The sequence below is a fragment of the Pristiophorus japonicus genome, chromosome 8, assembly GCF_044704955.1.
Source record: "Pristiophorus japonicus isolate sPriJap1 chromosome 8, sPriJap1.hap1, whole genome shotgun sequence".
NCBI classification, from domain to species: Eukaryota; Metazoa; Chordata; class Chondrichthyes; family Pristiophoridae; genus Pristiophorus; species Pristiophorus japonicus.
The window spans coordinates 106274220-106299087 of NC_091984.1; the positions used below are offsets into that span (position 1 = coordinate 106274220).

At 42.5% G+C, this 24868-nt stretch overlaps 1 protein-coding gene across 1 annotated transcript in view; it reads left to right on the top strand.

Moving 5' to 3' along the window:
* The window catches only part of dbt (dihydrolipoamide branched chain transacylase E2), a 47873-nt gene extending 25194 nt beyond the window's left edge, over positions 1–22679 (top strand). Inside the window, exons 5-11 of the mRNA XM_070887252.1 lie at positions 2325–2452; positions 4957–5185; positions 5758–5924; positions 7295–7372; positions 19975–20166; positions 21195–21266; positions 21361–22679. Coding sequence (XP_070743353.1) covers positions 2325–2452; positions 4957–5185; positions 5758–5924; positions 7295–7372; positions 19975–20166; positions 21195–21266; positions 21361–21528 — 1034 coding nt within the window. The 3' untranslated portion in view covers positions 21529–22679. The remainder of the gene's footprint in view (positions 1–2324; positions 2453–4956; positions 5186–5757; positions 5925–7294; positions 7373–19974; positions 20167–21194; positions 21267–21360) is intronic.
* The last annotated feature ends 2189 nt before the right edge of the window (positions 22680–24868 follow it).

Consider the following 24868-nt stretch of genomic DNA (forward strand, 5'->3'; position numbering starts at 1 on the left):
CCAGTGCTTGCTGTCTTGGCTCTGCATGGATGGTCACTTGGGTGAGGTACTGAAGGACTATCACCAACTATGGAACTGTAATCCAGCAAGGGATTAGAAAGTTACATTTGAGGGGGGAGGAGGAGGAACTCAATTAGACACAAGTTCTGCTCTTCAAGAAATATCTCTCCCTCTCCTCAAATTGATCCTAACACTCACAACTGTATGCTTTGATCCACCCTATGTGTGATGTCAGTAGTGGTGTCCCCCTCTTCTCAATCTTCCTCGCTGCCATGCTCCACCTCACAATCGACAAGCTCCCTGCTGGAGTGGAACTAAACTACAGAACCAGTGGGAAACTGTTCAACCTTCGCTGCCTCCAGGCCAGGTCCGAGACCACCCCAACCTCTGTCGTCGAGCTACAGTACGAGAACAACGCCTGCGTCTGCACACATACAGAGGCTGAACTCCAGGACATAGTCGACATATTTACTGAGGCGTACGAAAGCATGGGCCTTATGCTAAACATCAGCAAGACAAAGATCCTCCACCAGCCTGTCACTACCGCACAGCACTGTCCCCCAGTCATCAAGATCCACAGCGCGGCCCTGGACAACGTGGACTACTTCCCATATCTCGGGAGCCTCCTATCAACAAGAGCAGTCATTGACGACGAGATCCAACACCGCTTCCAGTGCGCCAGTGCAGCTTTCAGCTGCCTGAGGAAAAGAGTATTTGAAGACCAGGCCCTCATAACTGCCACCAAGCCCATGGTCTACAGGGCTGTAGTAATACCCACCCTCATATATAGCTCAAACATGGACCATGTGCAGTAGACACCTCAAGTCGCTGGAGAAATACCACCAACGATGTCTCTGCAAGATCCTCCAAATCCCCTGGGAGGACAGACGCACCAACATTCGCATCCTCAACAAGGCCAACATCCCCAGCATCGAAGCATTGACCACACTTGATCAGCTCTGCTGGGCAGGCCACATAATTTGCATGCCAGACACGAGACTCCCAAAGCAAGCACTCTACTCGGAACTCCTTCACGGCAAACGAGCCAAAGGTGGACAGAGGAAACATTACAAGGACACCCTCAAAGCCTCCCTGATAAAGTGCAACATCCCCACTTGACACCTGGGAGACCCTGGCCAAAGACTGCCCTAAGTGGAGGAAGTGCATCCGGGAGGGTGCTGAGCACCTGGAGTCTCGTCACCGAGAGCGTGCAGAAATCAAGCGCAGGCAGCGGAAAGAGCGTGCGGCAAACCAGTTCCACCTACCCTTTCCCTTAACGACTATCTTCCCCACCTGTGATAGGGTCTGTGGTCCTCGTATCAGACTGTACAGCCACCTAAGAACTCTTGTTAAAAGTGGAAGCCAGTCTTCCTCGATTCCGAGGGACTGCCTATGATGATGAGGGGTAGGCCTTATCCTGCTATGTGTGTTCGCTTTGAAGGAGGGGGAAATACAATTTCTCTCTCTCAGGTGCAGCACATCCCCTCCACTGAGGAATGCAGCTGAAGATTTGGCTTGGATTGATAGCTCCATGTCTAGAATAATTTTAGGGAGCAGTAAAGGTCTTCAGAAACTAAGACTGCTTAAACAATCCTTTAACTTGGATTATTTGTCTGTAAAGAGACCGTATCATAGCGACCACTGCTCAGGCTCGGCAGGGAAGTTGGAACAAGAACCCCAGAAGCATAGATTGTAACCACTTTTGTAGCTGTCTCACTGAAGGTTTTCGGGACAAAGAACCTTTCTTGTTGTATTAAGCTGTGCCATGGCAGTGTTTCTGCAATGTACCTATTACAGGTGATCTTGATCTTTTATGCATAAATCTCGCTCACCAGAACAATAACTGTTATTGTGGTTGTTGCCAGATCAATTGAACTGTGCTGTTAATATCCTGCAAAAGCAGTTTTACAAATTATGTTAAGTACTGTAGCTACCCTCATACCTTATTCAAGATAGGAGAAGTAAGTTGAAGTTTAATGAGGCTCCATTATATCCAGTGCTTTTTTTTACCATATGGAGTACCACTCAGCTGCTGCTCAGAGTAAAATTGCAAAATTAATGTCCAACTTGAAGGCAGTGCTATGTCGGGGGCGTCCATTTCAATCATGGGTGGATTAAGACCCAAGTTTTGTCATATGTTTTGAGAACATTTTCTTTCAGATGCATTTTATATTTCAATACCTGCACCCCAACATATGTACAAATATACAGAATAGGGTTATGTAGGAGGAATCAGTCCATGAAATCGGTCAAAAACCTAAGCTGAATGATCCTATGGTTTAACAGCAACTAATATGGTTGTCTCCCCTGTGCTTCTGTCGCAGCTGTTATCCCAGAGCAAGATGTGGTTGAAGCTCCTGCAGTGTTGAACGAGGAACACACACACCAGGAGATAAAAGGGCAGAAAATATTGGCAACGCCAGCTGTACGCAGACTCGCCATGGAGAACAATGTAGGTTTGGAGATATTCTCTTGATGGGTTGGCCTCTGTTTGTCTAACCTTCTCCTATTATCAGCCACTAAAAGGCCGATTCACATCTGTTGCTGCAATAAAATGACACACTTGTTTTGAAAGGTTTTCCAGTTTCTAGGAAACGGCAAAAAGAAGTTTTTTTTTATTTAATGTTGTATATTAAGCATACAATGTTATTTGCCATTAGTGCTCCTCTATTGTAAAAGAAAAATGACCCTGCAGAAATACATTAGCTTAATGCAAATGTTGCCATGGATGCTGAAAGATTTTAAATGGTTGCAATGTCAGTGTTTGAGAAGATACTGCACATAGAACAGAACCAAACAATAGTGTTCAGGTTCTTACTCAAATGGTCCAGTTTATCTGATTTTTGTGTGAGGAGTTTTTGTACTGTGATCAAGGTGATTTACAGGTTGTCATTGTTCACATACAGTTCTCGTTGCCACTAAATCTCCTGGTTCCGTTCAGGTTCCATTGAGTGGTGACAGATTCTTGGTGTTACAGTGTAATTTCAAATGCACTGAATTGCTGCTCAGCCTAGCTTCATTAGAGCAGTAACAAAAACAGAAAATGCTGGCAATACACAACAAGTCAGTCACAATCTGTAAAGGGAATGAGATTGTGGCTGTGCACTCTTCAGTTCTGATGAAGAGTACACACCCCAAATGTCATAACTTGTCCTCTCAACAGATGCTGACTGATCTGTGTGTTTACAGTGTGTTCTGTTTTTATTTTCGGAGTTCCAGCACTTGCAATTTTTTCTTTTTCCATTACGGCAGTTGCTGATGATGCAACCAACTCGTTTTTTTCATTTCTAATTTATCTTTGGACTTGTACAGATCAGATTTGTTTTGTTCTAGGAATGGTATACTTTTTGGCTGATCTCTTTAATACCATAATAACCTGCTAAATTCATATTGAATCATTTGTTTTTGTATTAATAGGCATCATAAAATTGCGTTATGGCTTTTTTAAAGTTCTAAACTTAGTTAGATTTCTCCACTACTATTAGCCTGCCCACACATTTTATGACTTTTTAGCCAAGAAGGTGTATCAGTCCTAGTCACAGACTAGATCTTCCTTCCAATGGCAGCTGTTGGTGATGACCAATGATTAATTGATGAGTTGGGATTTTGCACGGGAAATCTTGTTTTCTTTTCCTCCCAAAGAAAGTGTTTCATTTAGTGCCCATCCAAGGGCAGAATGTCACCATTCAGGGATTAGGTGTTTGAATGGTGAGCAATTTTGGCATTCAGACTCCACCTTGTTGCATGGGAGTACGACACTGTAGATCTATTTGTGCTGTATATAGATCTTGCGAATGGTGTACACTTGCATCCAAGAGGCTCGAGTGGTAGCCTGCTCTTAGGCCACTATCATTATTTGCTCTTAATTGCCAGGCTACAGGGTGACTTGGACAGGTTAGGTGAGTGGGCAAATGCATGGCAGATGCAGTATAATGTGGATAAATGTGACGTTATCCACTTTGGTGACAAAATCACGAAGACAGAATATTATCTGAATGGCGGCAGATTAGGAAAAGGGGAGGTGCAGCGAGACCTGGGTGTCATGGTACATCAGTCATTGAAGAAGGCAAATGGTATGTTGGCCTTCATAGCTCGGGGATTTGAGTATAGGAGCAGGGAGGTCTTACTGCAGTTGAACAGGGCCTTGATGAGGCCTCACCTGGAATATTGTGTTCAGTTTTGGTCTCCTAATCTAAGGAAGGACGTTCTTGCTATTGAGGGAGTGCAGCGAAGGTTCACCAGACTGATTCCCGGGATGGCAGGACTGACATATGAGGAGAGACTGGATGGACTGGGCCTGTATTCACTGGAGTTTAGAAAGATGAGAGGGGATCTCATAAAAACATACAACATTCTGACGGGACTGGACAGGTTAGATGCAGGAATAATGTTCCCGATGTTGGGGAAGTCCAGAACCAGGGGACATAGTCTAAGGATAAGGTTTAAGCCATTTAGGACTGAGATGAGGAGAAACTTCTTTACTCAGAGTTGTTAACCTGTGGAATTTCCTACCGCAGAGAGTTGTTGCCAGTTCATTGGATATATTCAAGAGGGAGTTAGATATGGCCCTTACGGCTAAAGGGATCAAGGTGTATGGAGAGAAAGCAGGAAAGGGGTACTGAGGTGAATGATCAGCCATGATCTTATTGAATGGTGGTGCAGGCTTGAAGGGCCGAATGACCTAATCCTGCACCTATTTTCTATGTTTCTAGAAGATGTATGCAAGCAGCCCAGTAGAGTTTTCTCATGTAATTTTTCCTTTACACTTCAGGGGCTGAGATTGAGACATGGGTCAAGGGGGGTGGCTGCGGGGGGAGGGGGGCGGTGGGGGTCAAACTTGTGTCCCCCCTCTCTCTGACAGCGACTGCTAGAGCATCACTGACCAGCTAGTAACTTTGTAATCTAACTATTTTATATAGCTAGTAACTTTGTAATCTAACCATGTTCTTTATGCAGATCAAACTAAGTGAAGTGGTGGGAACTGGAAAAGATGAACGCATCCTCAAAGAAGATATACTGAACTACTTGGCTAAGCAAACTGGGGCCATTTTACCACCATCACCTGAGATTAGTCCACCTCCACCAGAACCAGCCCTATCCAAGCCTAAAGGGCCACCCCCTGTTCCTAAACCAATAACTCCAATAATGGCCTTTACCGGAAAAGATAGAACTGAACCAGTTAAAGGTAACATGTTTGTGAATGTTCCAAATTCTGCATCGTTTAATTGTGATTTAAAGATAAAAGGTCTGGATTGGTGCAGTGGGATAATACATTGCAATGCCAGCTTACTATGCCACAAAATGGATAAGTACCCAGTTTCATGCACAGGGATTTCCCGATCTCAATGCTGCTAATACTGGAAGCAGTGCTTGAAGATTCGGTGTGTTCTCTGACCCAACCCCCTCCCATTCCTTCCTGAAAGGTCATATGGTAATCTACTCCAAGCTGCTATCAACAAGTTTTCAAGCAGCCAGTTCCAGAGCCATGGGATTTTCTCTCTGCAGAGTAGTGGGTGGGCATGGGAAAATCAGAAAAGAGGGAAGGGCTAAAAATGCAAGATATTTTTTTAAATTCTGTTCAACTGCAGTCAACACTCAGTGTAAGGCCATCTTCACATATGCACCAGTTACAATAGCAAAGCTTTTAACATACAAAAACTAAAAATTAATGGAATTATCTCATTTTTAAATATTCTGCATGCAAAAATTTAAAAAAACGATTAGCCAGCAAACAGCTTGAATGTTTTATGACCACAGGGATCCAGAAGGCTATGGTAAAGACCATGTCCGTTGCGCTGAAAATTCCTCATTTTGGCTACTGTGATGAAGTGGATTTAACTCGCCTTATGAACCTACGGAAAGAGTTGAAAGCTGTTACTGAAGATCGAGGGATCAAACTCTCTTTTATGCCATTCTTTCTAAAGGTGGGAAAAACAAAAATAACTCAGAATTTTGCCTGGGTAAAAACTAAAACTTGCATTTAACACTTGTTCAAAAAATGCTATATAAATGGAGTGATGCACTATTTTTGTACTCAGACCTGAGTTTTAATCCACTGTGGGACGATTTAATGAAAGTCTTCTGTCTTAGCAACTACTAAATGGCAAATGATGTCCATAGTTTGGCAAGAGATGGGACTCTTTTTTTTTTTTTCTTATTTCTTTGTATTTGACCTTTTTTGTTTTTGTTTATCCGTTTCTGTTATCCAAAGACTTTTAATCCATCCTATGTTTTGATAGCTGTATATCTATATCTGCCTGAGGTGTTGTCATGGTCCGTTGATGAATAGAATTCACAAGACCGCTTTTAATATGCAAAATGGTTGAGAGAGAATTCAGAAATTCCCTCCACCTAATAACCAGTACCTGCAAATACATTTTAATAGTAAAATTGATTGGAAAATGCTTCCACAGCAATTTACAATGGTAAATGTTGACAGAAAACCATGATCAACATATCCTCTCGCTAGCATGAGCAATTCCACGGATCTAGTGTATAGTGACAAATTTCAAATTTTAACCTTTAACCATGTTAGAAGTGACAATTATTAATGTTTGTTATCTGCATTGAAATATATTAGTTGAACTATTTGAAGTTATTCACCATCATCATGGACAATCCCTCGGAATCGAGGAAGACTTGCTTCCACTCTTATCATGAATTCTTAGGTGGCTGTACGGTCCAATATGAGAACCACAGTCTTTGTCACAGGTGGGACAAACAGTCGTCGAGGGAAGGGGTGGGTGGGACTGGATTGCCGCACGCTCTTTCCGCTGCCTGCGCTTGATTTCTGCATGCTCTCGATGACGAGACTCGAGGTGCTCAGCACCCTCCCTGATACACTTCCTCCACTTACGGCGGTCTTTGGCCAGGGACTCCCAGGTGTCAGCCGGGATGTTTCACTTTATCAGGGAGGCTTTCAGGGTGTCCTTGTAACGTTTCCGTTGCCCTCCTTTGGCTTATTTGCCATGAAGGAGTTCTGAGTAGAGTGCTTGCTTTGGGAGTCTCGTGTCTGGCATGCGAACTCTGTGGCCTGCCCAGCGGAGCTGATCAGGTGTGGTCAGTGCTTCAATGCTGGGGATGTTGGCCTTGCCTGAAGTTATTATAGACCTAGTGATGGATGGATTGGGACAGCTGGTATTTTTTAGGCCTTTTAATAAAAGAAAATTAAAATTGAAGAGCGGTCTTGTGAAGTACAAAACATTTAATTTATCTTTAGTAAATCAAAAGGTGACTTGTAAAATTAAATAAGTATTATAATTCATTTAAAATTCTGTGTGCTTGATTCCAATAGGCAGCGTCTTTGGGTTTGCTACAACATCCGATCCTAAATGCTTCATTAGATGATAACTGCCAGATTATAACTTATAAGGTAATGATATAACTGCAGCACATGGTACTTAAAAAAAAAAATGAATGTTAAGGAGTGCAGTAGATTTATTTTGTGGGTAACCTAATAAGAAATCTTAAATAGTTTCAATGATTACTGGATATAAATGACTGCTGCTATTAGGTCTATATCTGAGTTGGATTAATGTGACCTGATCTGGTTCAGAAAAAAAAAATGTATCGAAAGAAGCTGGAATTTCTTCCCCAAAAAGAACTACTGAATTAAATTCCAAACTCTGATCTGTATGTCCTTTTTCTATATGTTTTGCTACGCAAGGGGACAGTTACTCGTAAATGTAGAAGAGCAATGGGGAACAAGGTTTAAAGCTGTATCTGGACAACTTCATCTGTATTCGGACATGCAGCATTCGCAGAGAACACATTGTGATTTTCATTTTTGAATCAGATAACATGTGCCTTAAATTAATCTAACTAGGTCCTGTTAATGTTTTTTTAAGTTAATGATTAAACAAGAGTTCAGAAATAGTTTTGTATCCCATAGCTACTCTGTTTGACATTTGCTTAATGGTCTGCTGCTACTACCAGACCAACTGTACATCCTTGAGAATTAATGTGTATGCCGGTATCTTGAAATCTGATTAGAAGGATGCAGCTAGTTACATTCAACTAGTTTTAAAGACCGAATGTTACATAGTTTAAAAAGTGTGTTTAACATTCTTGTCAAGTACTGTATAATGTGAATAGGCTGACACTAGAATTCCAGTCCTGCACTTGTACTTTTCTTTGTTTGGCTTTTTAACTACGCATTTTTATTATTGCAGTGCTCTGCTTATCTATGTCACCATCTCCGCAGGCTGAGAGGGAGTCTAGTTCATGCCTATGGATTCAGAGTTTACACATGCTGCTCGGGAAGAGCAAAACTGCTTTTATCACTAATGTAAATCACACAGCAATTTCACTCCAAGCAGCGTCAATAAAATCTGTCACCATTAATCTGAAATTAACTTTTTCTAACCAGTACCCAAAAAGACCGGCAACCAACGCTTAATGTTTAGGACCAAAACTGAATTTAAAATTTTGTTTAAACTTTTTTGATAATCGATATCGTTCTGGATAGAACTGCTTGCTGAGTCCTAGAGATGAAGTGATGTGAGAGTACATGTGGTTCTGTCTGATTGAGGAATTCGGCCAGAGTACATAAGTGCTGCAGTTTATTGATGTCACACAGCAGTTTCACTCTGAGCAATGTCCGATTGTGTCTGTGACTGCAGAATGGTCCAAGTGTCAGACCAGGGTTTCAGTGCCCGACTGATGACTAGAAACATAGAAAATAGGTGCAGGAGTAGGCCATTCGGCTCTTCGAGCCTGCACCGTCATTCAATGAGTTCATGGCTGAACATGCAACTTCAGTACCCCATTCCTGCTTTCTCACCATACCCCTTGATCCCCCTAGTAGTAAGGACTACATCTAACTCCTTTTTGAATATATTTAGTTAATTGGCCTCAACAACTTTCTGTGGTAGAGAATTCCACAGGTTCACCACTCTGGGTGAAGAAGCTTCTCCTCATCTCGGTCCTAAATGGCTTACCCCTTATCCTTAGACTGTGACCCCTGGTTCTGGACTTCCCCAACATTGGGAACATTCTTCCTGCATCTAACCTGTCTAAACCCATCAGAATTTTAAACGTTTCTATGAGATCCCCTCTCATTCTTCTGAACTCCAGTGAATACAAGCCCAGTTGATCCAGTCTTTCTTGATATGTCAGTCCCGCCATCCCGGGAATCAGTCTAGTGAACCTTCGCTGCACTCCCTCAATAGCAAGAATGTCCTTCCTCAAGTTAGGAGACCAAAACTGTACACAATACTCCAGGTGTGGCCTCACCAAGGCCCTGTACAACTGTAGTAACACCTCCCTGCCCCTGTACTAAAATCCCCTCGCTATGAAGGCCAACATGCCATTTGCTTTCTTAACCGCCTGCTGTACCTGCATGCCAACTTTCAATGACTGATGTACCATGACACCCAGGTCTCGTTGCACCTCCCCTTTTCCTAATCTGTCACCATTCAGATAATAGTCTGTCTCTCTGTTTTTACCACCAAAATGGATAACCTCACATTTATCCACATTATACTTCATCTGCCATGCATTTGCCCACTCACCTAACCTATCCAAGTCACTCTGCAGCCTCATAGCATCCTCCTCGCAGCTCACACTGCCACCCAACTTAGTGTCATCCGCAAATTTGGAGATACTGCATTTAATCCCCTCGACTAAATCATTAATGTACAATGTAAACAGCTGGGGCCCCAGCACAGAACCTTGCGGTATCCCACTAGTCACTGCCTGCCATTCTGAAAAGTACCCATTTACTCCTACTCTTTGCTTCCTGTCTGCCAACCAGTTCTCAATCCACGTCAGCACACTACCCCCAATCCAATGTGCTTTAACTTTGCACATTAATCTCTTGTGTGGGACCTTATCGAAAGCCTTCTGAAAGTCCAAATACACCAACAACTGGTTCTCCCTTGTCCACTCGACTGGAAACATCCTTAAAGAAATTCCAGAAGATTTGTCAAACATGATTTCCCTTTCACAAATCCATGCTGACTTGGACCTATCATGTCACCTCTTTCCAAATGCGCTGCTATGACATCCTTAATAATTGATTCCCTCCTTTTTTTAAAAGTGGGGTTACATTGGCTACCCTCCACTCCATAGGAACTGATCCAGAGTCAATGGAATGTTGGAAAATGACTGTCAATGCATCCACTATTTCCAAGGCCACCTCCTTAAGTACTCTGGGATGCAGTCCATCAGGCCCTGGGGATTTATCGGCCTTCAATCCCATCAATTTCCCCAACACAATTTCCCGACTAATAAGGATTTCCCTCAGTTCCTCCTTCTTACTAGACCCTCTGACCCCTTTTATATCCGGAAGGTTGTTTGTATCCTCCTTAGTGAATACCGAACCAAAGTACTTGTTCAATTGGTCTGCCTTTTCTTTGTTCCCCGTTATGACTTCCCCTGATTCTGACTGCAGGGGACCTATGTTTGTCTTTACTAACCTTTTTCTCTTTACATATCTATAGAAACCTTTGCAGTCCGTCTTAATGTTCCCTGCAAGCTTCCTCTCGTACTTTATTTTCCCTGCCCGAATCAAACCCTTTGTCCTCCTCTGCTGAGTTCTAAATTTCTCCCAGTCCCGGTTCACTGCTATTTCTGGCCAATTTGTATGCCACTTCCTTTGCTTTAATACTATACCTGATTTCCCTTGATAGCCACGGTTGAGCCACCTTCCCTTTGTTATTTTTACGCCAGACAGGGATGTACAATTGTTGTAGTTCATCCATGCGGTCTCTAAATGTCTGTCATTGCCCATCCACTGTCAACCCCTTAAGTATCATTTGCCAATCTATCCTAGCCAATTCACGCCTCATACCTTCAAAGTTACCCTTCTTTAAGTTCTGGACCATGGTCTCTGAATTAACTGTTTTATTCTCCATCCTAATGCAGAATTCCACCATATTATGGTCACTCTTCCCCAAGGGGCCTCGCACAACGAGATTGCTAATTAATCCTCTCTCATTACACAACACCCAGTCTAAGCTGGCCTCCCCCCAAGTTGGTTCCTCGACATATTGGTCTAGAAAACCATCCCTTATGCACTCAGGAAATCCTCCTCCACCGTATTGCTTCCAGTTTGGTTAGCCCAATCTATATGCATATTAAAGTCACCCATGATAACTGCTGCACCTTTATTGCATGCACCCCTAATTTCCTGTTTGATGCCCTCCCCAACTACTACTACTGTTTGGAGGTCTGTACACAACTCCCACTAACGTTTTTTGCCCTTTGATGTTCTGCAGCTCTACCCATATAAATTCCACATCATCCAAGCTAATGTTCTTCCTAACTATTGCATTAATCTCTCCTTTAACCAGCAATGCTACCCCACCTCCTTTTTCCTTTTTATTCTATCCTTCCTGAATGTTGAATACCCATGGATGTTGAGTTCCCAGCCCTGATCATCCTGGAGCCACGTCTCTGTAATCCCAATCACATCATATGTATTTACATCTATTTGCACAGTTAATTCATCCACCTTATTACGGATACTCCTTGCATTAAGACACAAAGCCTTCAGGCTTGTTTTTTTTAAACACCCTTTGTCCTTTTAGAATTATGATGTAGTGTGGCCCTTTTTTGTTTCTTGCCTTTGTTTACTCGGCCTTCCACTATTGCTTTTTACCTTTCTACCATCTGTTTCTAACTCCATATTACTTCGCCCTATCTCGCTGCATAGGTTCCCATCCCCCTGCCATATTAGTTTAAACACTCCCGAACTGCATTAGCAAATGTTACCCCTAGGACATCAGTTCCAGTCCTGCCCAAGTGCAGACCGTCCCTTTTGTACAGGTCCCACTTTCCCCAGAACTGGTTCCAATGTCCCAGGAATTTGAATCCCTCCCTCTTGCACCACTGCTCAAGCCACGTATTTATTCTAACTATCCTGCTACCTCTACTCTGATTAGCACTTGGCACTGGTAGCAATCCAGAGATTACTACCTTTTGAGGTCCTGCTTTTTTAATTTAACTCCTGGCTCCCTAAATTCAGCTTGTAGGACCTCTTCCCGCTTCTTGCCTATATCGTTGGTACCTACATGTACCACGACAACTAGCTGTTCACCCTCCCTCTCCAGAATGCTCTGCAGCCTTGCACCAGGGAGGCAACATACCATCCTGGAGTCTCAGTTGCGGCCGCAGAAACTCCTATCTATTCCCCTTACAATAGAGTCCCCTATCACTATAGCTCTCCCACTCTTTTTCCCACCCTTCTGTGCAGCAGAGCCACCCATGATGCCATGAACCTGGCTGCTGGTGCCTTCCCCTGGTAAGTCATCTCCCCCAACAGTCTCCAAAATGGTATATCTGTTTTGGAGAGATGACCACAGGGGACTCCTGCACTACCTTCCTGCTCTTGCCTTGTCTCTCGGTCACCCATTCACTATCTGCCCTAACCCTTACCTGCGGTGTGACCAACTCACTAAATGTGCTATCCACAACATTCTCAGCATCGTGCATGCTCCAGAGTGAGTCCATCCGCAGCTCCAGTGCAGTCTGTCAGGAGCTTCAGCCGGACATGCTTCCTGCACACACAGTAGTCAGGGATACAGGAAGCGTCTCTGACTTCCCACATAGCACAGGAGGCGCATGACACGGATCCGAGCTCTCCTGCCATGACTTAACCCTTAAGTAAATTTTAGTAAGTACATTAATTTAACACCAAACAGCTACTTTTTGGTTGGCTGCCAATTAAACCAATCTAAAAGTCAGTCTAAAAGAGAGTTATACTTACCAGTCGAACAGCCAACCACTTACCAGCTTGGCTGTGACGTCACCTCTCGATTTCGCACCCCTCTATCTTTGTCTGCAACTGGTTGGGCTGGTCTCTGGGCCTCCGTCTCCTACTCTCGCACTCCTTATCAGCTGCTCTAGTGTCAGCACTGGTAGGAAAAACAAGACAAAACAGCACCTGCCACCCCCGCTTGCCCGAACTCACCCACTTACCAAACTCACAAATGCCACTCTATGCTGTTGCACTCCGTGCTCTGCACGAGCTGCCTCTTTTGCCCTTACTTTCTGTAAGTAGACCACCTCCTTACAGTCTGAAGTTTGAATCTACTCGCCCCTCAAGCCTGCTCTGCCATTTAATAAGATCATGGCTGATCTGATCATGGACTCGGCTCCACTTCCCTGCCCTCTCCCCATAACCCTTTATTCCCTTGTCGCTTAAAAATCTGTATCTCCGCCTTAAATATATTCAATGACCCAGCCTCCACAGCTCTATGGGGCAGAGAAGTCCATAGATTTACAGCCCTCAGAAGAAATTCTTCCTCATTTCAGTTTTAAATGGGCGGCCCCTTATTCTGAGACTATGTCCCCTAGATTTAGTTTCCCCATGAGTGGAAATATCCTCTCTGCGTCCACCTTGTTGAGTCCCCTCATTATCTTATGTTTCAATAAGATCACCTCTCATTCTTCTGAACGCTCGTGTGTAGGCCCAACCTACTCAATCTATCTTCATAAGTCAACCCCCTCATCTCTAGAATCAACCTAGTGAACCTTCTCTGAATAGCCTCCAATGTTAGTATATCCTTCCTTGTGTGCTAGGAATTAATATCATGCTACACACACTCACTTATCTTTGGGTAAGTGGAAATATAACACACCAGAGATTAACCTAGCTAAAATGAGAAAGCAAATGTATATACAAAATCAGGCGGGATTTATCGTCTCCACACGACCAGATAACCGAGTTTTACATACTTCTACATTGAAGCTGATGTTGCACAATGATAAAATCCATTTAAACAATTCCTGTTAATTCAATGGCTAGGACCAATTTAGAATCTCATTCTAGTATGCCTGCAAAACACAACACCTGATATTAAAATTTAAATCTAATTCACAAGAGTAAAGGTACCTAAGCATCTTTGAATGGAAGAATAGTCACCTTTTTGAACCCTTACTTAGGAAGGATACTGCTGGTATATTTTTCAAATGTTTAGTAAATTTTTAAAGCACACCTGAGCAGCACATGCAACAACAAAGTAATGCCGCCAATAAATTCAGAGTAGAACGTGGTGCAAGATGAGCTCATTGTACTGCTCACAAAAATTGTCTTTTTAAAGAACAAGGCTGTCTGCTGTGTAATAATATGTCCAGAAAGTGGAAATGGGTAAATGTCGTACATGTTTGAGTATTGAATTTTGTTTGCTGTCCTGAAACAGATGCGCGATTGTAGTTGAGCAAGAAGTCAGTGTTACTTAGGTTTCCCAGTGGAAAAGCGAAGCTGGGAAAAGCAAATGTTAATCCATTATGTTTAAATCTTTTGGGAAGGAAGAGCTTTTATGATAGTACACCAGAACAGTCTGTGCTTGAGTACAGCTAATCTGTAAACTCAAACAAGCATGATTCTAGCACAGCATTTAGTATTTCTGGAAAGTTCATTGCTTTTTATAAAGCTTTTTGCCAAAATTGCATTTTTTTTTTAAATAGAACTGTTACTCTGCCGTTAACATTTTCTGCCACATCTTTGGTGTTAATGTTGCTAATTGTCTGTCTTACACCAGAAATTCTGTTTGGCAAATTCTGGCTACATAGAGGCTTTAACTTGTGAAGCAGATGTTTGTGATTTGAAAGATCAAGAAACTTCCCTACCTGACCAGTTAAAGATATGGGACTTCTAACTCCCCTGATGGCTGAGTGGTTAAAGGAACTGCCTGGTGTATCAGGCTATATAGACGGTTCCTAGTTCAGTTCCCTGTCTACCAATCTCAGCTCAGCAATGATAGCTACACCTGATGGATGTTGTGCAGTTGGCCACAGCACTGAGGGAGAAAAAGTCAATTGGGGTTGCCGCTTACGATTGCTGCCCAGTGACTACTTCTAGCAGGCATATATGTTGATATTGGATGAAAACAGCACTGGTTCAGTAGCCTGTCGACACATGAAAAATGGCTACTTGGATAACACTGGCATTCGACCTGATGGTCTGCATTCTAGAGTCTTAAAAGAAGTGGTTGCAGACATAGTGGATGCATTGGTTGTAATCTACCAAAATTCCCTGGATTCTGGATTGGTCCCACCAGATTGGAAAACCGCAAATGTACCGCCCCTACTCAAGAAACGAGGGAGACAGGAAACAATAGACCAGTTAGCCTAACGTCTGTCATTGGGGAAAATGCTGGAGTCCATTATTAAGGAAGTAGTACCAGGACATTTAGAAAATCATAATACAATCAAGCAGAGTCAACATGGTTTTATGAAAGGGAAATCAAGTTTGACAAATTAGCTAGAGTTCTTTGAGGATGTAACGAACAGGGTGGATAAAGGCGAACCAGTAGATGTCGTGTATTTGGATTTCCAGAAGGCATTTGATAAGGTGCCACATAAAAGGTTACTGCACAAGATAAGTGCGCTCAGGATTGGGGTTAATATATTAGCATGGATAGAGGATTGGCTAACTAACAGAAAACTGAGAGTCGGGATAAATGGGTCATTTTCATGTTGGCAAACTAACTAGTGTGGTGCCACAGAGATCAGTGCTGGGACTTCAACTATTTACAATCTATATTCGTGACTTGGATGAAGGGACCGAGTGTACTATGTCCAAATTTGCTGATGATGCAAAGATAGGTGGGAAAGCAAGTTGTGAAGAGGACACACAGAATCTGCGAAGGGATTATAGATAGGTTAAGTGAGTCAGCAAAAATTTGGCAGATGGAGTATAATGTGGGAAAATGTGAGGTTATCCAATTTGGTAGGAAGAATAAAAAAGCAAATTATTATTTAAGTGGAGAGAGACTACAACATGCTGGGTACAGAGCGATCTGGGGGTTCTTGTACGTGAAACACAAAAAGTTAGCATGCAGGTACAGCAAATAATTAGGAAGGCAAATGGAATGTTGGCCTTTATTGCAAGGGGGATGGAGTATAAAAGTAGGGAAGTCTTGCTACATTTACTACACCTGGAGTACTGCATACAGATTTGGTCTCCATATTTAAGGAGGGATATACAGTACTTGCATTGGAGGCTGTTCAGAGAAGGTTCACTAGGTTAATTCCTGAAATGCAGGAGTTGTCTTATGAAGAAAGGTTGAGCAGGTTGGGCCGATACTCATTGGCGTTTAGAAGAATGAGAGGTGATCTTCTCGAAATGTCTGAGGTTCTGAAGGGGCTGGACAGGGTAAATGCAGAGAGGATGTTTCCCCTCGTGGGGAATCTAGAATGAGGGGGCATAGTTTCAGAATAAGGGGTTGCACATTTGAAATGGAGATGAGGAGGATTTACTTCTCTGAGGATTGTGAATCTTTGGAATTCTCTACCCCAGAGAGCTGTTAAGGCTGGATCATTGAATATGTTTAAGGTAGAGACAGACAGATTTGTGAACGATGGGGGAGTCCAGGTTATGTTATGGGGAGCGGGCAGGAAAGTGGAGTTGAGGCCAAGATCAGATCAGCCATGATCTTATTGAATGGCGGAGCAGACTCGAGGAACCAAATGGCCTACTCCTGCTCCTATTATGTTCTTGTGTTCTGGCGTTGGTGGCACAACAGCTCTGATGTTGACAAAGCAGTACGCATCACCAAAAGAGCTGGTTTTTGGCAAGATTATACCAGATGGCAAGACAAATCCAAAGCAACTTCCCATGGGAAATGGCTGTTTACTGGCCACTAGTAAATGGAACAGCTGAAGTGTCTGCACATACCTTGTACAGGCCAGCTGAGTGACATTGGGCCCAAGTTTCCACATGATTTGCGCCTGATTTTTAGGAGCAACTGGTGGAGAACGGGCTATTTTAGAAATCGTAATTCTCCACATTTTTTTTTCTGCAGTTCTGGTCAGGTAGAACAGTTCTAGTTTAGAACAGAATTTTTTCTTCAAAAGGGGGCGTGTCCGGCCACTGACGCCTGATTTGAAAGTTTCCACAGTGAAAACGTACTCCAAACTAAAGTAGAATGGAGCCAGTGAAGATTTTTGTAGAACTGAAAAAACCTGTTCTACACATTAAAAAAATCAGGCGCAGGTTACAAATTAGGCGTCCAGAACGAGGTGGGGGGGAGGGGGAGGGGAAGGGAAGGGAACTCATTAAATTCGACAATAAATCCTTATTTATACTTCTACAAATATTATACAAATAAATCCAACCTGAATAAACATTTATAAGCCAAAGAAAGATTAAATAAACCATCTTCCTACCTGTGTGAAAGTGCTTCAGCCAGGGAGAATGCTGCAGCCGTTCGTGCCGCTGAGCGGGAGGTGGGGGGGAGAAAGCCGTTCGTGTCGCAGAGAGAGAGAGAGACGGGTGTCTGGTCGGCGGGGGGGGGGGGGGGGGAAAGCGGGGGTCGGGTCTGGTCGGCGGGGGGAGCGGGTGTCGGGTCTTGTCGGGGGCGGGGAGCAGGAGCTGGCCGTGGGAGGAGCCTTATTCACGCAGCCCCAGTGAGGCCATTGGGCCAGGGCTAGGGGCTGCGTGCTTCGGGACCCTCCCACACAGTTTGGCGCCTGGAGCTACTGCACTTGCGTGCCGACTGTCGCGTGCATGTGCAGAGGTCCCGGCACTGTTTTCAGCGCCGGGACCTGGCTCCGCCCCCCCCCCCACAGCTCGTGCTGGCTGCGCCGAGGGCCAGAGGACCTGTAAGTAGGTGGAGAATACCGAGGATTTTTTTAGGCGCGAAAAACGGGCGCCCCAGGGCCCATTGCTCCTGCTAGTCAGTACAGACCTGGATTAGTGGTCACAATTTTTGGCTTTATTGATGTTTGAACTGCTGTTGCAATGTGGCTTTGCCTGCTGTAGAAACTGCCCTGCAGTGTAATCCCACCTATGGAGCATCCACCCATTCCTAAAATGTCAATCTACCTTTCTCATACAGCTGCTGACCCACCTACAGTGCATTTCCTGTTTATTTTTTTTGTTTTTATGTCAGATCTCCAACTCACATGTTCTTTTTATTTGAAATATATGGGCAGTATCTACATCGACTAGCTGCATTTGTTGTTGCAAACCGGCCTTCAGATAGTGGTCTGTAGTATAAATGCAGCATTATAAATGTATTTGGCTGTCTAGTGGATGGGTAAATCCTGTGATGAGGTGTCATTTTGTTCTTTGAATCAAAGTACCAGCAAAAGCATTCACTACAGTACTGCATCTATGCATCTGTATGATACAAAGATGGATGGGAAAGCAAATTGCAAAGGGATATAGACAGGCTAAGTGAGTGGGCATTAATTTGGCAGATGGAGTATAATGTGGAAAAATGTGAGGTTATCCACTTTGGCAGAAATAATAGAAAAGCAAATTATAATTTAAATGGAGAAAAATTGCAAAGTGCTGTAGCACAGAGGGACCTGGGGGTCCTTGTGCCTGAAACACACAGTTAGTATGCAGGTACAGCAAATAATCAGGAAGGCAAATAGACTATTGGCCTTTATTGCAAGGGGGATAGAGTATAAAAGCAGAGAAGTCCTGCTACAACTGTATTGGGTATTGATGAGGCCACACCTGGAGTACCGCGTACAGTTTTGGTCTCCATATTTAAGGAAGGATATACTTGCATTGGAGGCTGTTCAGAGAAGGTTCACTTAGGTTGATTCTAGAGATGGGAAGTGATTGACTTATGAAGACAGGTTGAGTCTATATTCATTGGAGTTCAGAAGAATGAGCGGCGATCTTATTGAAACTTATAAGATAATGAGGGGGCTCGACAAGGTGGATGCAAAGAGGATATTTCCACTCATAGGGGAAACTAAAACTAGGGGACATTGTCTTAGAATAAGGGACCGCCCATTTAAAACTGAGATGAGGAGGAATTTCTTCTCTGAGGGTTGTAAATTTGTGGAATTCTCTGTCCCAGAGAGCTGTGGAGGCTAGGTCATTGAATATATTTAAGGCGGAGATAGACAGATTTTTGAACAATAAGGGAATAAAGGGGTATGGGAAGCTGGCAGGGAAGTGGAGCTGAGTCCATGATCCGATCAGCCATGATCTTATTGAATGGCGGAACAGGCTTGAGGGGCCGAATGGCCTACTGCTGTTTATATTTCTTCTGTTCTTATCTGCCAAAGTGTGAAGAAAAAAAGAATTGCATTTATATAGCGCTTTTCACGGCCACCGGAATTCTCTGCTTTACAGCCAATGAAGCACTTTTTGGAGCGTAGTCACTGTTGTAATATGGGAAATGCGGCAGTCAATTTGCGCACAGCAAGCTCTCACAAATAGCTGTGTGATAATGACCAGATAATCTGTTTTTGTTATGTTGATTGAGGGATAAATATTGGCCAGGACACCGGGGATAATTCCCCTACTCTTCGAAATAGTGCCATGGAATCTTTTACGTCCACCTGAGTGGGCAGACTGGGCCTTGGTTTAACGTCTCATCTGAAAGACGGCACCTCCGACAGTGCAGCACTCCCTCAGCACTGCACTGGAGTATTGGCCTACAATTTATGAGCTCATGTCATTAGATTATTGCCCGAGCCACGTGCAAATTGGCAGAGAAGCAGACAGAAAGAGGAGTTCTTTTTCATGGAACACTGGCACCAATTCTGGGACAGCAAGGAGCTGTACCGATGGGATGGGCTCCACGTGATCCGGGATGGGACTCGTTCCTAGTGGAAAGGGTAAATAGGGAGGTGGCAAAGGCTATAAATACGTAAGATGGGGGGGGGGGCGGGGAGGGATGGATCTACAAAAACTTAACCAGCCTAAATATAAACAAAGCAGGAAAAGAGAGCATTGGAAAAAATAAAGTAAGGGAGGACATTGATGGCAAGGGAATAAATAGTCATAGAACAGCAGGGCAAAATTGTGTACCGGCCCGAGAGGAAGTGGACCGCAAAATCTCACATTCCACTTCCTCTCTGGGAAGGAGTGGCATGAGGGAACAGAAATTACTGAAATAACTTTTTGATGCTGAAATATAAAGATAAATTAATAGCAAATTATTACCAGTGATTGAGAAAATATTAGCAGCCGTAGAATAAGAGTTACCTGCAGTTACTGTGCGTAATTTGCAAAATATTGATCTTAGTTTGCTTCTAACTGTTGTCTTTCCTGGCCAGGCTTCCCACAACATCGGCATCGCTATGGATACACAGCAAGGTCTGATTGTTCCAGTTGTTAAGAATATACAGGTTCTTAGTGTCTTTGAGATTGCAGCTGAATTAAACCGGCTGCAGATTTTGGGTTCTGCGAATCAGCTGGGGACAAATGAGCTCACTGGTGGGACGTTCACTCTCTCCAACATTGGCTCGGTTAGTAAAGTGCAGTTACATTACTTCTGTTTCCCATGTCTTTGTCTTTTATTTGCTTTCTAATGATCCACCACTAATATTTAGGCTGTAATGCAATTCATTAATGTCACATTTCTGTCAGATACTGGAAGTACCAAAAATGGATATTGTTTTCTCAGAACTTTATCCATAGTTTCCCCTGGTCATTGTCTCTCCAGCCACCATCACGAGACCTCTATCCTCAGCACAATTATCTCTGGCTGCACCCTGCTGTTATGACACCTATATACAAAACCATTTTGGTCATTTGAATTCTAATCCAAATATGGAATGATTCAAGTACTCTCTGTTGCTGATCATGTTTATGACAATATTGGATTGCTGTGGGAGATACAGTTTGAAAAGGGTACAGAAAAAAAGGACAGAATTGTAACTGTAGCTAACTGCTTTGTAAATATAAATATGATTAATGTTATTTCTGTAATTTTACCTTGTAACTGAAATAGAACAAGATTCTGTAGGCACACCTCAAACCTAGATTCAGATCCAGGTTCAGCCTGGAGGCTACCGACTGTACTGGGTCTTGAGTGAAATTAGTTTAAAGCAGCATTAACCCAATTTCTAGTGTAAACTTCCCACGAGGAACCCATAGTTCTGCACAAATAATATTAAATGTACCAGTCTGTCGCAGATGCATCTGTCAAAATCCTGGAACTCTCTCCCTAACAGCACTGTTGGGAGTACCTTCACCACAAGGACTGTAGCAGTTCAAGAAGGCAATAAATGGTAGCCTTTCCAGCGACTCCCATATTCCAGGAACGAATAAAAAAATACCGTTAGTACTGTAGCCTCATGACTTGTGCTGTATGCTTACCCATAGCGATAACACTTGCGTGTCCCGTATTATTAGCTCTTTGCCAGTTTGAAAAACAATTAAAGCTCCACAGTCCAATTGACATAATGCAATTTATTTTATTTAACTGTAAAATAAGGTTTAGAATGTTGGGTGCTTCAGAGATCTTTACTGTGTCATGTCTGTCTGTTTGTAGATTGGTGGCACCTATGCGAAACCCGTCATCTTGCCTCCAGAAGTAGCTATTGGAGCTATCGGAAAGATACAGGTGTGTAATATGGCATGGTTATTCTTGTAGTTGTAGGAATTCAAATGTTTATTCACATTTTCCTGCTATCTTACCCACATTTCTGACACTTTAGGTCCTGCCCCGATTTAATGCTAAAGGTGAAGTGATCAAGGCTCAAATCGTGAATGTTAGCTGGTCGGCTGATCACCGGATAATTGATGGAGCCACAATGGCCCGCTTTTCAAATCTTTGGAAATCTTACTTGGAGAACCCTGCATCTATGCTGCTAGACCTAAAGTAAAGGAGAGCGATTGATAAACAGCAGCTCACTACAACAGGCCAGCTTCAAAGAAGAGCTGTTGGTTTTATTTTGATGTGATTTTATAAGTGCTGCCGCAATATTCTCTAACGTTTTTGTATTCTGAACAGTGGCTGCCTAAACCAGGTTCCATTCTGTAAAGGTCTGGTTCCAGTTCGTTGAGTGATGAAAGGGATTCCAATCCTAGAGGGTGAGGTTTACACTGAACACATGGTTAAATTAACAATCTATTCTCTCATTCCCCTCCCTTTTAACCCCCCCAAAAAATTATGATTAGGTCTTTGCGGAAATCTGGCAATTGTAGCAACTAGCTGCAAAAACACAGGCCATAATTCAACAAAAATAATTTGCTGTCTAATTTGTCTTCTATCCTTGGCCCTTTGAGCACTGCAACTTTTTTTAAGCTTTCAGAATATGCACATGTCTTCTGTTACATAATGGCTGCTGAAATTGTCCCTTGTAAAGTTTTACAACAAATTATGAAAAATCAAATGTACAGAACCGTAGGATGTTTATTAATCTGCACTGTTGTAATAAGCTAATAACTCTAAGTCTGTTACGTTTTGATGCAGAAACACTACTCGGTGCTCAAAGGTTTTATGTAGTTTTATTAACCCAAGATTTCCAGGTTCTGATGACATGAAAACATTAAATATATATTCCAACTCTTAATTTTAAAACGGTCCAAATATCATGTGCAAAATATATATATAACTGTTCTGATCTTTACAAGATTGTTTGCAATAAATATTTACTGTGAAATAACATTTGAAGCTTTTTTTGATCTTTCACAGCAGACTTTCATTTTGCAGCATTTTTTTTAAAAAGCAGCATTTTCATTGCCGTTCTAGCTGAGCAAGGATTCAACATTATTTGCTGGAAAAACACTTTTTTAAAAGTGCTCTGTCTGTTTTGGAAGGGGAAAATATGGTTGTGAATGTTGATTTCCTTTGGATGGGACTTCTATTTTTATCAACTTTCCATATTATTTCACCTGAGGTTCAATCGAGTAGCAAAGCTCCTTTATTCTGCTTAGCACACTTGCGTGTTTGCATGAACAGTTGTCAGTGATTTATTTTGATCTGTAGCCCGTCTCTCCGTATAGAAGGCAAAATATTATTAATATGTACATCATTTCATCTAAATAACAGATGTCAGTGGTCTTTAGTTTACAGTTCTGTGGTTTATGTTTAGCCAATAGGTTACGCATTCTGCAACTAAATAGTTATTTTAAAGCAACATATAATAACTTGAAATTGTCACTGTTGTCTTGAAGACAGAGATAGAATGACTGCTGGCAGTTCATGGTATCCAGATTTTGGTCCTCTTCATTCTAGAACTGTCCTTGAAGCTAAATGAATCTTTTCACTTCACCTGGTCCCCATTTATTTTTTGGCATACAACTTTCCTGGCTTTGTTCATTGAGACAGTCTGCACCTTCAATTATTTATCAGGCAATTCTCTTCCCTTTTAATGGTTAATTAGGTGTCTGATGTACATGGAACCCCGTCACTATATTTGAATCTTTGAACCAAGCTACTGAGAAATTCCCACAGCTAGTTTCTGTTTCAACAATGTGGAGTGTACAATCTCTCTCCTCTTACCATCATAGAATGATGCAGCACAGAAGGAGGCCATTTGGCCCATCATGGCTGTACCAGCTCTTTGAAAGAACTATCTAATTAGTGTCACTCCTCTGCTCTTTCCCCATAGCACTGCAAACGTTTTCCTTAAGTATTTATCCAGTTCTCTTTTGAAAGTTGTTACTGAATCTGCTTCTGCCACACTTTCAGGCAGTGCATTCCAGATCATAACTCGTCATTTTTTTTTTCCTCAAGTCACCCCTGGTTTTTCCAATTACCTTAAATCTGTGTCCTCTGGTTACTGACCCTTCTACCACTGGAAGCTTCTCCTTATTTATTCTATCAAACCCTTCAAGATTTTGAACACCTATCAAATCTCACCTTAACCTTCTCTGCTCTAAGGAGAATAATCCCAGTTTCTCTAGCCTCTCCACATATCTGAAGTCTTTCATCCCTGGTATCATTCCAGTAAATCTCTGCACCCTCTCGAAGGCCTTGAAATCCTTCCCACCTTCAAAGATGTAAACATGCACCCCCAGGTTGCTGTCCCTGCATCCCTTTTAAAATTGTACCATTTACTTTATATTGCCTCTCAATCTTCCTATCAAAATGAATCACTTCACACTTCTCTGCATTAAATTTCATCTATCATGAGTCTACCCATTTCACCTAAAAGTCTATTACTATCCTCCTCACTCTTTTTATTTTCAAGCTTTGTTTCATCTGCAAAGTTTGAAATGATGCCCTGAATACCCAAGGCCAGATCATTAATATATATCAAAAAGAGCAGTGTTCCCAACCCCTGGGGAACTGCACTGCACACTTCCAGTCTGAAAAACAACTGTTCACTGCCTCGTTCTGCTTTCTGTTTCTTAGCCAATTTTGTATTCACACAGCCACTGTCCCTTTTATCTCATGGGCTTCAATTTTGCTAACAAGTCTATTACGTGGTAATATCTTGCCCTCACTGCTTACAAATATCCAGAGAGCCTAGGCAAGTTGAGAGACGTTCAAATGTATGGACTTAAGCCAGCTAAAATTGTGCAACTTTTGAACAAGAGCATTGATATGCTTTGTGCTTGTTGTCCCAGTAAGACATACCACCTAGTGAGGCCCCTTCTGGTCTCATTAATGAGCTAGGCTGGTTGGACAATTATCAGGAGTGCCCTGGAGTACTGTAGTTCTGCCTGGTTTAGGTTTTGTATTACGGAGTCTGCCATGAAAGATTGACTTGTTTCCAATCTTCCATCCTTGTTAAAGTTACAGAACACTATTTAATAACACAAACATATGATGTGGTTATAAAGTGTTGATCATCTCAAATTAGTAATCTGGCTGAAATTTTTTTGGGGGTGTGGCAGAAGCATGTGGGTACATGTTAAGAATATTGAGTGTAAACAGACCTTGCAGACTGGCATTCCAACAGACCTTCCAACAGACTTTGCAGACTGGCATTTTTTTTCATGTATGAATGTGCAACTCCCAAGTAAAAATGCTGAAAGAAGGCTAGTGCACCAGTATTAACATTTCTAAAACCAGCAAAGACACTGTTGTAAATAAAGACCTGGGGTATAGTGACCTTCACTGAAAGTGAATCAATGGACTCGAATATCTACACAGGGCCTGAGGGGATGGAGGAAAGATCTATTAAATAGTATCCTTAAGAGTTCCTTCAACGGCTCAGCTGATTAGATATTGGCCTCAATTTTGTGATTGGTACTATTATAACATTGATATGA